Source organism: Dysidea avara, chromosome 6 (genome assembly GCF_963678975.1).
Source record: "Dysidea avara chromosome 6, odDysAvar1.4, whole genome shotgun sequence".
In the NCBI taxonomy this organism is placed as follows: domain Eukaryota; kingdom Metazoa; phylum Porifera; class Demospongiae; order Dictyoceratida; family Dysideidae; genus Dysidea; species Dysidea avara.
This window is the reverse complement of record NC_089277.1, coordinates 39361336-39378078: the sequence shown is the minus strand read 5'-3', so window position 1 is coordinate 39378078 and position 16743 is coordinate 39361336. Positions and strand designations below refer to the sequence as shown.

At 36.7% G+C, this 16743-nt stretch overlaps 1 protein-coding gene across 2 annotated transcripts in view; it reads left to right on the top strand.

Moving 5' to 3' along the window:
• The window catches only part of LOC136258989 (golgin subfamily A member 6-like protein 6), a 79979-nt gene that overhangs the window by 13702 nt on the left and 49534 nt on the right, over positions 1 to 16743 (top strand). Inside the window, exons 8-11 of one of the 2 annotated variants that reach the window (XM_066052384.1) lie at positions 748 to 847; positions 915 to 1076; positions 4550 to 4710; positions 4806 to 5522. In XM_066052384.1, coding sequence (XP_065908456.1) covers positions 748 to 847; positions 915 to 1076; positions 4550 to 4710; positions 4806 to 5349 — 967 coding nt within the window. In that variant the 3' untranslated portion in view covers positions 5350 to 5522. Of the gene's footprint in view, positions 1 to 747; positions 848 to 914; positions 1077 to 4549; positions 4711 to 4805; positions 5523 to 16743 lie in introns of those variants that run through there. The other variant, XM_066052385.1, reaches the window with a different exon arrangement.

Here is a 16743-nt window from a genome sequence, read left to right as displayed (position 1 = left end):
GAAGACTTAACAACACAAAACAATTCTGTAGAACCATTATCCTGCATTTTGTATTCTAACTATTGATTGAAAACTGTACACAATATTTTCTTTGATGTTTGAGCTAAATCTGATAGAAACCTGTGGTGGAGTTACTAAATAGTTAGTAACCTGTAGTCCAGCCCAGTGTTGTTTACTACATTCATCAAAACTGGAAAAGCCTAAAACAAAAATGCTCTTCCTGTTAGCTTACAAGACAGGCATCATTAGCATTGATCTAGGGATTGATACAACAATGTCATGGTGTACATTTAGAATGTGGGCGAGGAAATGTAACAAATGTGCCGGTAACTTGAAAATGTAGTTATAACACTACAAATAGATTTAGACAAATAATTTATGTGCACATTTTGATACTAAAGGCTCAGTGAGTTGATGCAAACAGTCTATAGACATAATTATGTATCATTATTTTACATCACTGCAATTAATTACACTCGACAGTAAATACAGTACGCAGCACAAGAATCTAATTATCATGAAGTTTGGTGTTTTATTTCACTCTTCTATGTGGAAAGTATTATCCAATATATCCTACTGTGGCATCATGTATAAACCTCTTAAAGTACTAGTCTAAGAGCTAGCTACAAGATCTCATGTTATCCCTTGTTATCTCATGTTATCCCATGTTATCCCATGTTATCCCATGTTGTCTCATGTTATCCCATGTTGTCTCATGTTATCCCATGTTATCCAATTGTACTATAGTTATGTGAAGACTTATCTACTACCTGACCAGAGTAAGTCAACTAAGAAGAAGACTTCAGTTAAGAAAGGAGTTGACCCCATCTTCAATGAAACTATTAAGGTAGTAACAATCATTACATGTGGTGATGTTTACCAGTAGATATTATGTGATGTCACTATCACTATAGTATCCAATCAAACGTCAGGAACTATCCAAACACACCCTCAAGGTGGGGGTGTGGCATAATGACTTTTGGAGACACAACTTGTTCTTGGGGGAGGTCACTCTACCACTGGACAAAGTTGACTGGTCCAACCCTTCTGATAAGTGGCACGGACTGGAGGAACTAGTGAGTGCTAGTAGTGTATTGTTCATAGGACAAACACAAAGCAATACACAGAACATGACCACACATGTAAATATATACACATTGTGGCTGTACACATCACTAGTTGTACATACCTACTTATTGTTGGCAACTCAATACTTCTCATGCAAGATTTTCTCAGTAACACTATGCCACTATACAGGAACAAGTTAGCTGTTAGCAATATCTTAATACAAGGTGTACAGGATACCATGTAGAACTTCTAAATTGAAATTTAGGCAGGTGAGGATTGCACAATCACAGCATGTAGCAGGGTTACCAAACCGTGCTTTAATTGCCTCACTGTAGCAGTGGTGTTGTGTGATAATTGTGTGAGGGACATTTTCGTTTGTAAAAGGGATATTATGAACTCTACATGACCCAAGTTTTCTGAGGTTAACATATGCAAGGTCCCCTGCCCACCCCCCATAGGAAGGCTAAGTGCGAGCCCGATACGCTTGCTTGTATGCCACCCAACCACCCCCGAGCACTTAATGCAAGCGAGCCAGGCTCCTTGCACCCACTCCTGAAGGGGGGAAGGGGATAGTTATTTCCACCATAAACACATACATCTACTTAACGTTACATACCATACAATTATATTAAGTATTTACCAAATGAAGCTTAAACAGCATGCTTCCTCAGGTTGTGGTGTCTAGTGCTTACTAGCCTACTGTGCTAACTTTGGAGTGACAAAGGGAAACTGAGAAGTCATTGGACAGAATTTTTTTTTACTTATTCAGCTATGCAGTTGACGGCACGTGGTGTGGATTATATATTTATTGAATTGGATTAAGCACTGGGAACCCACATGTGTACAGCGGCTATGTGGGGAAGGTAACGAAGCCATGCAAGCAATAATCGCAGCAGCAGCAGCAACAGTGGGAACCCACATGTGTACAACAGCTATGTAGGGTAGGTAAGGCAGTCATGGAAAGCGATAGTAGCAGCAGTAGGAGCAGCAGTGATAGGAACCCGCATATGTACACAACAGCTATGTGGGATGGGTAAAGCAATCATGTAGCCATGCAGTATATAGTGATTATAGCAATTTGGAGCCTACGTGCTGTCCAACGTGACACTCGCTCGATTTGACATCCTAAGTAGAGCCATCTAGGCTATGGTAACATAGACCACAGCGACATGCAAATAGGTACCAAACTAACTTTATTTATTTATCTCTTAGTAAGCAACACTGCGCCCAATTTCTACCCAGGTTTTAAAATAAATTTTATTATCATTAACTGTTGATGCTTTTGGAATGGCTGCCCCTTGTCACTATCATACATAGATAGGCTCAATATCAGTATGTATGCATGTATTATAAGACGTACTTACAACGTAGCACATATACACACAAATCAGTACCCAAATGATCTATTAGTTGTAATCATAAACATGCAGACAGCAATGGCATACATGGTATTAGTGAGTTGTGGTATAAGCATAAAAGTGGCATACAGCAATAAAAGCACTTGCAGTGTTGTACGTCAGCTGGTAGATAGTGTAGTCATGTGCCCCGGTGAAAGTGGATCTGATGTCAGGTCTTCAAACAATTTTCTACTGACAGAAACCACAAGTACGAGATTTTGTGCAACTCATGTTATGATTCGCTGATACAGAAATATTGGAGAGTTAGCAGCAGCAACTCTCTAAATCAGTGACAACCGTTCTTTGGAGCTTTGGTAAAGCTTTACCTCGTGTCGTTTCTTCAAGCCAGGTGTAATTCACGTCAGTTAATATACCCATCAAACTGGTTAGTCAGGATACTATTAGCTCCTTCCGGGAATGTGCACGTTCTATCAATGTCGGAACCAACCTTTTATGTTAACTTCAATTAAATTTTATTGTTGGGAAATAAATTACATCTATAAATAGATTGTATAGTATAAGCAACCAATTATTCACCAGGTTTTGTACCTTATAATAATGTACCTCAATGCTGGAATGGCCTATCAGCACCCAGTTCATACTGCTAGAATCATCTATTCTTCCCCTATCACATGATCTGTTTCATCTAATTGCCGTATATAACCGTAAACGATAGTGTAGCAGCATGTAAAGTATGTACTATCAACCACCAGATCTTATTATCGAATGGTATAAATATATTGTTGACCAGCACCTTAGTTCTAATACTTGCAAAATCTCTGCCACTATGACACAAATCCCTCACAGTACAGTCAGTTTTACAGTGTTACCACAGAAAAAAAAACAACAACAAAAAAAACAAAAACAGAGCGATCGTGTATACACAGCATGAAATATGCGCATCATTACTTTACACAGTAAACTAATCTGTACATGAGTTACAAAGTTTGTGTTGACTATTGCTGTAAATTAAAGCTCTTTCTCATTTCATGCATCCGTATACAGTTGTGCCTTGGCACCTTTCATCAACAGTTGTGTAGCAATACAACGTCCACCATTCTCGTCTATAACGTTGCAGTGAACATGCATCACACTATTTGATAATGTGACTGAATTGACAAAACAAGGCTTCCATGCACATCCAATTCTCTGATTTTAACAAACTGTAACTTGACTACTCAGTAAACTATTCAGCCACAATTTTCACGCAATTCTTCCATAGCATAGTGAAACACCTGGTCAAAATTTGAAACTGATTGCGCACACTTTGGTCCTTCAAAATCATAAAAAACTGGATTCTTGTGGAAACCTTGTTTTGTCAAATTCAGTAATGTATCACTGGACATGAGTAACAGCAATGGGTGGGGCAGATTCAGTTTGCCTTCTCTCCCTACTAAATCTCCACCAAACCTTCAACATCCCTTGTAGTCATTCTGCAGCCAAAAATTTCTCCATCTTTTCATCACCATTAAGGTGGTTTCTGAACTAGAATTCTTCCCATGCATTTAAGCTTCCACTTACTCTACACATTGCACTGTACACATAATTATGTACATTCTGACACTCACTCACTCACTCACTCACTGATTCACTCACTCACTCACTCATTCACTCATTCACTCACTCACTCACTCACTCACTCACTCACTCACTCACTCACTCACTCACTCACTCACTCACTCACTCACAATACACTACACTCACTCACTCATAATACACTACACTACACACACACGCACATACACACACATACGCACACGCACACACTAGTGACACTACACTACACACATACTACACTACTACTACTACTACTACTACACACACACACACTACACTAACACACACTACACTACACACTACACTACACGCACACACACACAAGCTACTGCTACACAACACGTACATGAACACTAACAACACATAATACACAACATCATGATTAGTAATAAATGCCTTACGTAGCTGCATGTATCTAGATTAACTGACCATGTAGGATTGTGTTAAATATTCATGTCATATAGCTATTTGTACTGGCAAGTAGTGCAGTTTAAAATGTAGTAATGTTGTATCTTTTGCATCCACAGAGCCATGATACTAGTCAGTCAAAAGATCGTGGACAGTTGAAGGTGTCACTACAGTTTAACATTACCAATGACAAAAAACAGAAGGGAGATCTTGTGGTTACTATTATCAGTGGTCATAATCTACTGCAAACTGAATTGACCTGTAACCCTGTAGTGAAATGGTGAGTAGTTTACTGACTAGGATACTGAGTAGTTTACTGGCCAATATACACGCTATAAGGAGTAGTTAATATCCCTATTCCTTGTCTTCCCGTAGCCATCTTCTACCAGACAACAAAAAGAAGTTCAAGACCAAAGTGTTGAAGGATAGTAGTGATCCAGAATGGAACGAACAATTTGTGTTTGATCACATAAAGTTGGACGACCTTCGTAATAATAGAGTGATTGAGTTAACGGTGTGGAATTCAACAAAGAACACCAAACACTATGATTTCATTGGTGGTCTAAGGTTGGGACCACATTCCCATCACAAAAAGCAGTTAAGTTACATGGACAGTTCAGAAAATGAGTTATCACATTGGATGAGTGTTGTCAATACCCCCGGTGAATGTGTGGAACAATTACACACACTAAGAAACAACATGGATGCTAAACCCATCACCCTGTCACCTAATGCACAAGCTATTGTTAGCACTACCATGATGCCACCATCACAACAAGAAGTGGCATCACAGCAGGTAATTTTATCACAACAACAGGAAGTGTCGACATCACAACAACACGAAGTGGCAGTAAAGCCCACCTCATCTCATTTTACTGTCTCCTTGAAGAGTGCTACTACTTCAAGTGGATCTGTGTAGCTACTGACAATGTGTGTATTATAATGCACACACATGATTGAACACATGTGTAATTGTACTCTTGTGTTTTAGTCTCCTGTTGTAGCCATTTTGCCATGTAATTTAATCCATTGCAGAGTTTGATGTTTTATTATAATACACATATGTGTATGCTGAACTAATCGATTATTACACTGATGACAAGATCAATTAGAGTAATCACTAGCATCAGCAGTAGCAAACAATTGGTCACTAAATTGTTGTTATTGTATTTATATGGAAAGCTACCCACCTGGATCGGTGAGGCAGACTGGTAGTAAACGGTATATTTGCACTTAACATTTCCTTGGAATGGTGTGCCACAATTTTAGTTTTGGACAACCAGTAATCAATTTAAACTAAACAACATCTATTATTATGCTTCTGGAACGTTCATAACATATATTCCTTAGGCCAAGCATTATTATGCAATGTTTATTTTGTTTATCAATATCATCTCATTTACACAGTATTATAGTTTATGTACTATGCAAGGAGCTAAGCTGCTCTTCTGCTAAGTCACCAAGCATATTATAGATCTCACAATTAGGCCTGTACAATACAATGAGTAATGATAACTGGTCTATTGCAATGTAACAACTCAACTATGCACTGACAGATATCCCAGAGATCAGTAGCTAGTTAACATTTTGAGGGTTAAATAGCTATTAGTGTGAATCAAAGTTGTATTATGACATATTCCATACAGTATGAAGCATTGCAGTACAACAGTAACTACTAAGGATCATGCAAGGTTTGTACTTTCTTGCAAAAAAAGTATAACCAGAAACTAGCCTCACGATGCCTTATCAGCATTGGCTATGTAAAATCAAGCTGAAATGTGCCTTCAGGGCAACCCAAAACTACAGAAGTATTATTGTAATTGTGATTAGCTACATCCTAACATGCACATTGTTGTATAATCATGAACTGGCTCACAAGATAGCCAGGGTGTGAATTGCTACAAAATATCTTTTATTCACTGTACCAAGAGTCATCCTCCAGTCATGTTGAGTTCCAGGCAGCATTGATTACTGAACTCAATAACTTTAACTGATTTCTTGTACTTTTTGAAACATTGCGCAATAATGTATACAAGTTATTGTGTCCATGGAAACTGAGATAGTAAACAACAACCCATTGTACCACTACATATATATAATACCGTACTATCAGGAGACAATGAGGTGATGAATTATTAATGTGGTACATGAAAAGCAGCTCACATTCCATAAAACCCTACATTGTTCATGATAATATTGTGTTTAGTAAAAACCATCACTGAGTAATGTAGAACTCAAGAACATCGATCACTGGTTACTAATAACATTACTAACTACTACTATTAGAACAGAAATTATGATAATTCAGGTGAATTTGTGTTACCTTTTCTCAAAGTTTCACTAGGATGTGGCACCAAATTCACTTGAATTGTTGTCGTTATTTTTGCCATTGACTTACCATTACAACTATTCCTTGGCCACAATCTTGAATTTCACATTTTTTTCACCATGGCCTTTTTGGAGGTCACATTCTTTTTACAGCTTGGCTATAAGTGTATGTTCCAAAAGCTGCCATTCTTTTTACCTGTTTCCTTTGTTGCAGAAAGGAGGAAGAGGTCCTGAGCAAACTTTTTATTTGTGTATAATATTTCACATAGTTCTTGCGTAAAAAGTAATGTTATCGATAAACATATGGCTTGATACATGCAAGTTGTAGCTCCTTTAGTGATGGTAGATTTAAGAAGGAAAGGGATCTTCTGTCCAATTCTATGAATTTGATGCACAACAACTGTGAAACTTGAAGTGTTCTATCATCTGTAAAACTACATTGTAATTCGCTACAGACCAAATGTAATGCCATAAACAAAGAAGTAGCAAATAATATGTGCTTCCAAATAAGGTCACATTTTCAAGTTTCTATTATTAGTAACTAGTGATGTTTCTGTTACAGTTCTACATTACTCAGTGATGGTTACTACTACACACAATATTATCACGAACAATGTAGAGTTTTATGGAATGTGAGCTGCTTTTCATGTACCACATTATTAATTCATCACCTCATTGTCTCCTGATAGTACTGGTATTATATGTATGTAGTGGTACAATGGGTTGTTGTTTACTATCTTAGTTTCCATGGACACAATAACTTGTATACATCATTGTGTAATGGTACTATATACAATAGTTCCTCTCTTCATTATTTCTGGGTATTTTCACACAGGGTAGCTAACCTTTAAGAAAAACAAATGGTAAAAAAATTATAATTAAATTGTTGTTAGTGTAGTTTTAACACTTGTAAATATCCCAAAAAGTGGTCATGAGACCAAAAATTCTCATAATAACATTGGATGGTTGACATATTGAAAAATCATTGTAATCAGTTTAGGGTGGTCTAAGGCACATTTTGTATATTGAAGTAGTCACATGACCAAAAGTTCTCATAGTAGCTACATTGGATGCACTGCAGCTGGTGTAGTGCAATGGTACTATACAAGATGTAGAAGCCATTAATATAAGAATTATGCCTTTACTAATTATATCTACATACAATGAGATTTTTTAAATTTAGCTATCCAATATAGTTACTATATATGGGGGTCATGTGACCACTTTTTTGGATATTTTTGGGTGTTTAAACTAGATGAAGTGCCTAACTACTTTAAATGTGATTGTTGTATTAGAGTGATTGACTGCTCCATAACATATCTCAATATTTTAATTTACTACAAACATTGTTCTATAAAGTTGAGAAAGGAGGGAAATGACCCTGGTGGCTTCTCTGTTTATAGGGTCTATGCATATGTCCATAAGATCTTGTTGTAAACCAAATGATTGTTCTGTTAGAGTAGTTTGAGAATGTAATGATCACATTAATGATATGCATCATGTTTAAAAGAACACCAAGTGCATCCCATGGTTACTCCTTGAGTTAGGAGGCCTGGTTTGCATGGTTACACAAGATCTTATGGACATATGCATAGACCCCATAAATGGAAAAGCCACCAAGGTCCTTTTCCCTCCTTCCTATGCAGATTTTCATGCATTGTGTAAAATTCAACATCTTATGATGTCTTGCATCATGATTTTAGTTTTGGATAACCAGTAATCAACTGAAACTGTACAACATCTACATCTTTTGCTTCTGGAACTTTCAAAATAATCCCCTCTATTCTTAGGCCAAGTAATTATACAAAAATATACTATACAGCCTCACAATACCTTCATGGAACCTTGACAGTATTAGTTAGGTAGTAATACTTGCATATCTATTGTAACAGAAACTCACTAAATGATAATTTTGAAAACTTGTATCTTAGAATTTACAAGCAAACTTTGCACAATTGCTTGGTTTAAGAATACAGTAGGTATTCTTTTAATCATGATGAAATGTGATCAAGACATTCTCAAACTACTCTAATAGGACAATCATTTGGTTTATAACAAGATCTTATGGACATATGCATAGACCCTATAAACAGAGAAGCCACCAGGGTTCATTTCCCTCCTTCCTCAACTTTATAGAACAATGTTTGCAAACAATTTAAAAGATTGGGATGTGCTATGGAGCAGTCAATTACTCTAATACAACAATCACATTTCATATTTCTAAAACTGACACTCCTTCTAGTTTTGACACCCAAAAATATCCAAAAAGTGGTCACATGACTAAAATCCCATAGTAACTACATTGGATGATTATGTTAAAAAATCATTGTAGCTATAGCTAGTTATAAAAGGATGATCTCTAAGACAATTCTATATTTCTTACCTTAATAACATTAGTGCATCCAATGTAGCTATTATGAGAACTACTGTATTAGTCATATGCTGTGTGACCACTTCAATTGTGACTTAGACCACCCTAAACTGATTACAATCATCTTTAATATGTGACTGGACCTGTGAAATAGATCATGTGGGCACATAAAATTTGCCTTTTAAAAATATTCATGACTCATAACTTTTGATGGCATTACGCTATGACCATGCAATTTTCAGCCCTAATAAAACATTTAGTTGGTTGTAATTTATTCCAATACTGAGATATGACCAGCTTTGTGGTGGAGTGTAGTTTGTGCTTACATGCCCTATATTGCAGGCACACTCTCATATAACTAATCATTCAATGTTATTAGATTATTTAGCCACATGGCCACATTTTGGGATATTTACTGTACGGGTGTTAAAACTACACTGATACCAAATAGTGAAAACAATTAAATCATTAGCATTTGAGCTACTCTTTGTGAAAATCCCCAGAAATAATGAAAAGAGGAACTATTGTAGTATCATTACACAATAATGTATACAGGTTAGTGTGTCCATGGAGACCAAGACAGTAAACAGCAACCTATTGTAGCTACCGCTATATACATACGTAATAGTTATAATACCAGTACTATGAGGAGACAATGAGGTGATGAATTAATAATGTGGTACATGAAAAGCAGCTCACATTCCATTAAAGCCTACATTGTTCATGATAATATTGTGTTTAGTAGTAACCATCACTGAGTAATGTAGAACTGTAACAGGAACATCACTAGTTACTAATAATAGAACAGAATCTTGAAAATGTGAACTTATTTGGAAAGATATATTCCACACATTAATTGCTCCTTCTTTGTTGATTCTTAAATTATTGACATTTTTATTTGTATGTTTATTTATTAGGCTTTACAGCATGTGTACAATACAATAAAATAGTACATTTTTAACCACAGGAAAGAACAATCAGGCAATGCTTAGGGTCCACTGCTAGTGGCCTAGGTAAATTATAATAAGTAAAGTATTATATTCAATTGTGAGTGAGCTACAACATAGATGCATGGTTGTGGTGCATCAAATTCTTAGAATTGGAGGAGTGTAGTGGAAGACCTTTAAATCTCACATCGCAAAAGCTACAACTTGCATGTATCAAGCCACATTCAATAGGTTTTATTATTTACCATCTGTCATAATTTATATATGTAGACACAACTGTTATCACAGAACAATCACAAATACAGTGGGACAATCAGGACACTTGAAAACGAGGATTCCTGTGTAATCTGGACACTAGTAATGGTCCCAAATTATTCCTTAACATGTAAACTGACCTTGATAATCAGGACACTTTGATAATCAGGACACCTTGATAATCAGGACACCTTGATAATCAGCTGGACACTATTGGGTGGTCCTAAAGTGTCCATATTACACAGGTTATATAACTATTGTGGATTTATTAAACTGACACAACAGGTGCACTCCATACTTGCTGTATAATAAACTAATAGTGGAAACCCTACCAATTCATTAATCAATAGACACATTTGTACTAACAGATCACAAGAGACACAGTAGTGTGTCATGCATCCCTACCAGCCATTTAGATAATACCATAGTATTCACACCAAGTAAGTGCTATCTGTAATAACTATCTGTGTGGATAGTCAGCTGAGAGTATAACATGTGACTGGATCTTGGAAACTGACCCAATTCACAAATTTGTAGTTTCAAGATTAACAGTTTAAAGATTTTAAGCCAGAAGTGAGCACGCCTTTTAAATTTACACCACAGAAATATCAATTACCTGACTATGTGTGCATTCCAGTGGTAGTAACTGTCTGTAGAATTTTCTGCCAAATAAGGAAATTTGAGTAGTATTAAGTACTCACATTATGGTGGAAGGTGGACATCAGATAAGCTTCAAAATAGACATGATGATGAATAAGGCTAAGACACAACACTATGTCTCCTTAGCATAACATATGTTTGGCAAGCTGTAAAAGATCCCTCACTTGTGTACCACTGATCCATGTCAGGCCAGGTATTTAGAAATCACCATTTGAGCTTGTTGCACCACCCAGAACAGATGTTTCTTTGAGTAGTTTGAGTAATTGCTGAGCCTTAAAACCATTTTTATGCTAGTGTAAATAGCTACCCAATGGTGATGTTGTTGCTGTAGCCTTGTTTAGTACAATCTGGTCACAAAATATAACTATGCTATACATCCGGCTATAGCTGTACAAAGAATTGTCTGTCTATACTAGACCCACAAAACAGTTTGGCTGATTTGATATTCCCTTAGCAAGTCAGTATATACTAAGAATCAATGTTTGTATTGTATTGTTCCTACAGGCTGGTACACCAGGACACATTGGAGAAGTGAGAGTGATGTTACAAAATGTACCAAGTCAAGGAAAGAGAAATGTAATGGTTGTTATCTCATCATGCAGGCTATATAGTGGGTTAAAGACATGTACTGATAATGGAATATCATAATAACAGAGTTTGTCTATTATAGCATAACAAGGGGTGACATCCTTAGTGAACTAGTGGCAAGGATGTGGTGCAAATGTGTAGTGTATTGGCATGTGACTGTCCATTCATGGTGAAAAGGATGGTGCACTGATTAATTTGATCACACAATGTTAGTGTACTGTCTGCTATATCATAGATTTGAAAAGGTTAGTGTCAGCAGTGGAGTAGCAACTTTACACTGATCTTGTAAAATTCAGTGCTGTATAATTATATGTAGATAACTATGTAGATAGGCAAATTGTAAGGGAAACATTTCACAAGCAAATCATTAGTACAAAACAATATCATGAAAATTCTCACTTAATAATAGATTGTATTATTGCCCTTACAGCACACTACTGCCTAAGGGCAAACATCAGAAGTTCAAGTCACCAGTTATTGAGAATGATGAGAACTCAGTCTACAATGTCAAGTTCCAATTTGACAAAGTGACAGATGTGGAGTCATCATATGATAGAGTACTGGAGATCACAATATGGGAACCACAACGTAACACTAATGAATTTGTAGGTGGAATTAGAATTGGACCCAAGCCACAACCTGGTAATAAGAACAAGTGGATGGATAGTGTTGGGAGTGAAGTTAGCCAATGGGAGATGATGATGATGGCTTGTACCAAAGAATGGATCGATCGATGGCATCCACTACGATTATTAAATAACCTAAAAAGTTTAAAGTTCCTTTCCCAGCATACACCATCTTACGTATTTAGCAATAATAAAAGTAGTTCACTCATGATGTATTTGTTACAAAAGTATATCTTCGATCCTAATATTATCTGTTGTAAACATGGTGTTAGATATAATTAGAGATTTTATCAGTTTTCAGATTTGAAGTAGTTTTATAACTATGACAAGTACTCTAGGGCTGATCATTTATACACATATGTACGTATTGTTCAAACAATATTATACCATTCAATAATTCATTTCCCCATGAAGTATGTAAATTCTACAATACCAGTACAAGGAGCAATTGCAGCTCTCATTGCAACTTTAGTTTTACTAAATGTGCAGGTGATTTGACCTATGTATGTTTCTAACACAAGAGTCTTTTCCAGTACATGAGTGCGTACTGTTGAAACACCCATACAAACACATCAACTTCTTTATAATGGCTATAAATAAATTGCTAAAGTCAATCATGTACGTAGAACTAAATTATGTAGCACATCCATCTTGGTCAACCTTTGTTATAATAAGCACCCACATAATCCAGACACTTAGTGAATGTCCTAAAGTATCCCTTAGCATAAACTGACCTGGAAAATCAGGACACCTTGATAATCAAGACACCATTGGTTGGTCCCGGCCCAAGGTGTCTATATTACACTGTAACCTGTTAATGTGTACACTTGAGGACACCTACATAATCTAGACACTTAGTTAAAGTCCCAAAGTATCATATCTTGATAATCAGGACACCATTGGTTGCATGGTCCCAAGGTCTATGTACAAGTTCCATTGTTCACACACACACACGCACGCACGCACGCACGCACGCACGCACGCACGCACGCACGCACGCACGCACGCACGCACGCACGCACGCACGCACGCACGCACGCACGCACGCACGCACGCACGCACGCACGCACGCACGCACGCACGCACGCACGCACGCACGCACGCACGCACGCACGCACGCACGCACGCACGCACGCACGCACGCACGCACGCACGCACGCACGCACACACACACACACACATTATTATTATCATTAATATGTTACAGTACAAGAACATACTGAAAGTGTTTCCCCATGCACTTACAACTAACTTATTCTGGTATCAAAGCACTTTTTTTGATGAACAGTTAATTCTGTCATTAAAGGCCCTCAAGCAGTAAAAATGTCTGAGCAGCCAGCCTATGCACTACAACAATAGCAATAATATGCAATATGTAGTATGGCTGTACAGGTTACAATTCTGTCAATTATACAGGTCTACTGCTGCAGATGTAAGTTCACCAATAACTCTCAGTGTAGGAAAGTGTAGAGTCATGCACTTTTGTGTCACTGTAGGATCACTTTGATCATCAATAATGCCACATAGCACCATTACAATTTATAGTAACTTGATCCTTCCATGTAAAATAGTTTAAATACATAACTTCCCCCTACACACATTGTATTCCTGTTAGTACAATCATTATCAAGAGTATTAATTGCTTTTTCAGCTATATTACTATCTGTCAAAGTTTAGAATTCTACATTGTGTAATAACATAACACTTTGTTCCTGCATATTAAGTCTTACATGTGGGGTATTGAGTTGTGATAAGTATTCATGAGGGACACATACTCACTATACAGTGTACACATACCAGTAATGTATTCAGTAAAGTACATGCTGGTCAAGTACTATGCACCACATAGACTTGTCATGTAGTAAGCAATGTTTCATAGTCCACCAGGCTATCTCCATTTTCTGTCTCACTAGAGACCTGTGAGAAAGTATGTAGCTTTATCACTAGCTCACATGGATTATTGGATTAAGGTGATGTATAGTAGTGGAGCGTCAAACAGAATAAAGAGTAGCTATATACTGTTTGATTAGACTGAATTGTTAAGTCAATGTGGAGCAGTGGGAAAAATTCAAAATTACAAGATTAGATTTTGAAGTCATTTTATCACATGTATATATAAATATTTAAAAGGCACACGTACATAACTTTGACTGTAAAGCCACTGTTTTATGGTGCAAGTTGCTAGCTATTCCAATCTGACTTTTACAATTATGGCCCCATCACCATATTATGCAACTAGTTCAAAGTTATTTATATACACAACTAGGACCACAACTAACCCCTTAGTGTATTATGTAGCTCCTGGAGACCAACAGTATAAATGCTGCACTATGTGAGTATAGACCAACAGTATAAATGCTGCACTATGTAAGTATAGCTCACATAGTGCAGCATTTATACTGTTGGTGTCCAGGAGCTACTTAATATATAAGTTGATTTTAAGGGGGTTGGGAGTGTAAACTCTTTTAAGGGGGTTGGGAGTGTAAACTCTTTTAAGGGGTTTGGGAGTGTAAACTCCAGAAGCTGTATGATATTTTAGATGCTAAAAGTAATGCAAACTCCATATCCACTGAATATATATATTGCAACTTCTTTTCAGGAGCTTTCAATTTATTTTCACCATGGAAGGACAATTCCCTCCTTTAGATTCACTTATGGTATATCTGATTTATACTGTGGTTATTGTAGAGCATTTCCTTTGTATTTAAAAGGAGAATGTACAGTACTTTCGTTACTTATGTTGATAAAGAACTATGTATTAATTATCATATACAAGTATAAAAGGGATAGCATTATACAGTGATCACATTTTGGTTTTGTTACAACTACGTATAATAGAGTGATTTAGATACATTGAACTATATAAGGATGCAGTTCTCAGATGTTACAGCTATGTTAACTTTATATAGATGCCAAAAATTTTACTGTAATTATATACTATTTAATTTGCAAGAGGAAGCATTACAACCCAAGCATCAAGTTTGTACAACTGAAACTACTCACTCTATATTACAAGATTTTCAAGAATTATTGAATTGATGTTTTATATGATTCAGTACATATAAGGTAACTGTATGGCCGGATGGTTGACACAATGTGAGATAGCAGTGAACAGGTCAAGAAAATTCATTTTCAGCTTACCCACTGGTCTTACAGAACAGTTTTAATGATGAATGTTCTATTAGAGTAGTTGACTGTTCTATTAGAGTGTTATGATTTTTAGCAGCTTTAAGTTGAATCTTACTCCTAAAGGACAATTTTGAACCCCTATTGTTCATTCTTAGTAGAGATTACATGTAGTTATTTCTCTTGCTCTTCTCATTGTCCATGCATGCATATGATGCAATTGCACCTATACTACAGCTTAGATTAGGTTAGCTTCCACATGTAAAAGTTTAAAGGAGATGGGGGGGGGGGGGGGGGGGGGGGGGCTTCATCTCCACAAGCACCCACCCTTGGGCTATATGTAGGGAATCATCAGATGTTGGTTTAGAAATTGTTGAACACACTCCCAGACCAGGTAGTGACATGTTCCCCAGACAACCTGCAGTCTAGGTGCCCTATCAATACATACTTCAACAGCCAACACTCACTAGTTCCTCCAGTCCATACCACTTATCAGAAGGGTTGGACCAGTCAATTTTGTTCAGTGGTAGAGTGACCTCCCCCAAGAACACGTTGTGTCTCCAAAAGTCATTATGCCACACACCCACCTTGAGGGTATGTTTGGACAGTTCCTGACATTTGATTGGATACTATAGTGATAGTGACATCACATAATATCTACTGGTAAACATCACCACATGTAATGTTTGCTACTACCTTAATAGTTTCATTGAAGATGGGGTCAACCCCTTTCTTAACTGAAGTCTTTTTGTTAGTTGACAATTAGGTAGTAGATAAGTCTTTACATAACTACAATGGCAACAAGTGGATATCTCTTTTAATGGTATTATGTATAGCAACCACATTTTTTTATGTTAACAACATGTTGACTCAACTGAATCATTGCCTCAATTGCTATGTGATATACGGAGAATACAGCACAAGGCACATGGGTGAGATGATAAAGAGAGAGGATTCAAGTGCTTTATTTACATTGGGGCCAAGTGCAAAGTGCTTTATTTATTGTATAGCATCAATGCTTTTTTTTTTACTGATGTAGTAGATTGAAACTACGCCTATACTTAATGGGTTACACTGTAGTTGGTTGTATAATTACACTACAACAACAGAGCAACAGCTTATTGCTAGTGTTCTAGCCTCTTTGAAGTCTGGCTACAATAAGCCTTACATAATCTTTGTAAATTCTACTCATTTGTGTGGCTGCTGATGAGCTACTGTTCTACCCAGCTATCCTGGGGATTGTTGACAACAAACTGCTGATACAGGTATACTTACCATTTTAACTATATTGTACTATATCAAGCCAGTACAGATAATGGTAATAATATTCACAATTCAACTGTACTTTACAGAAAATATAATGCACAAATTCATCAAATTTTAATCTCTTCCATACAAAGTCCTCACAATTC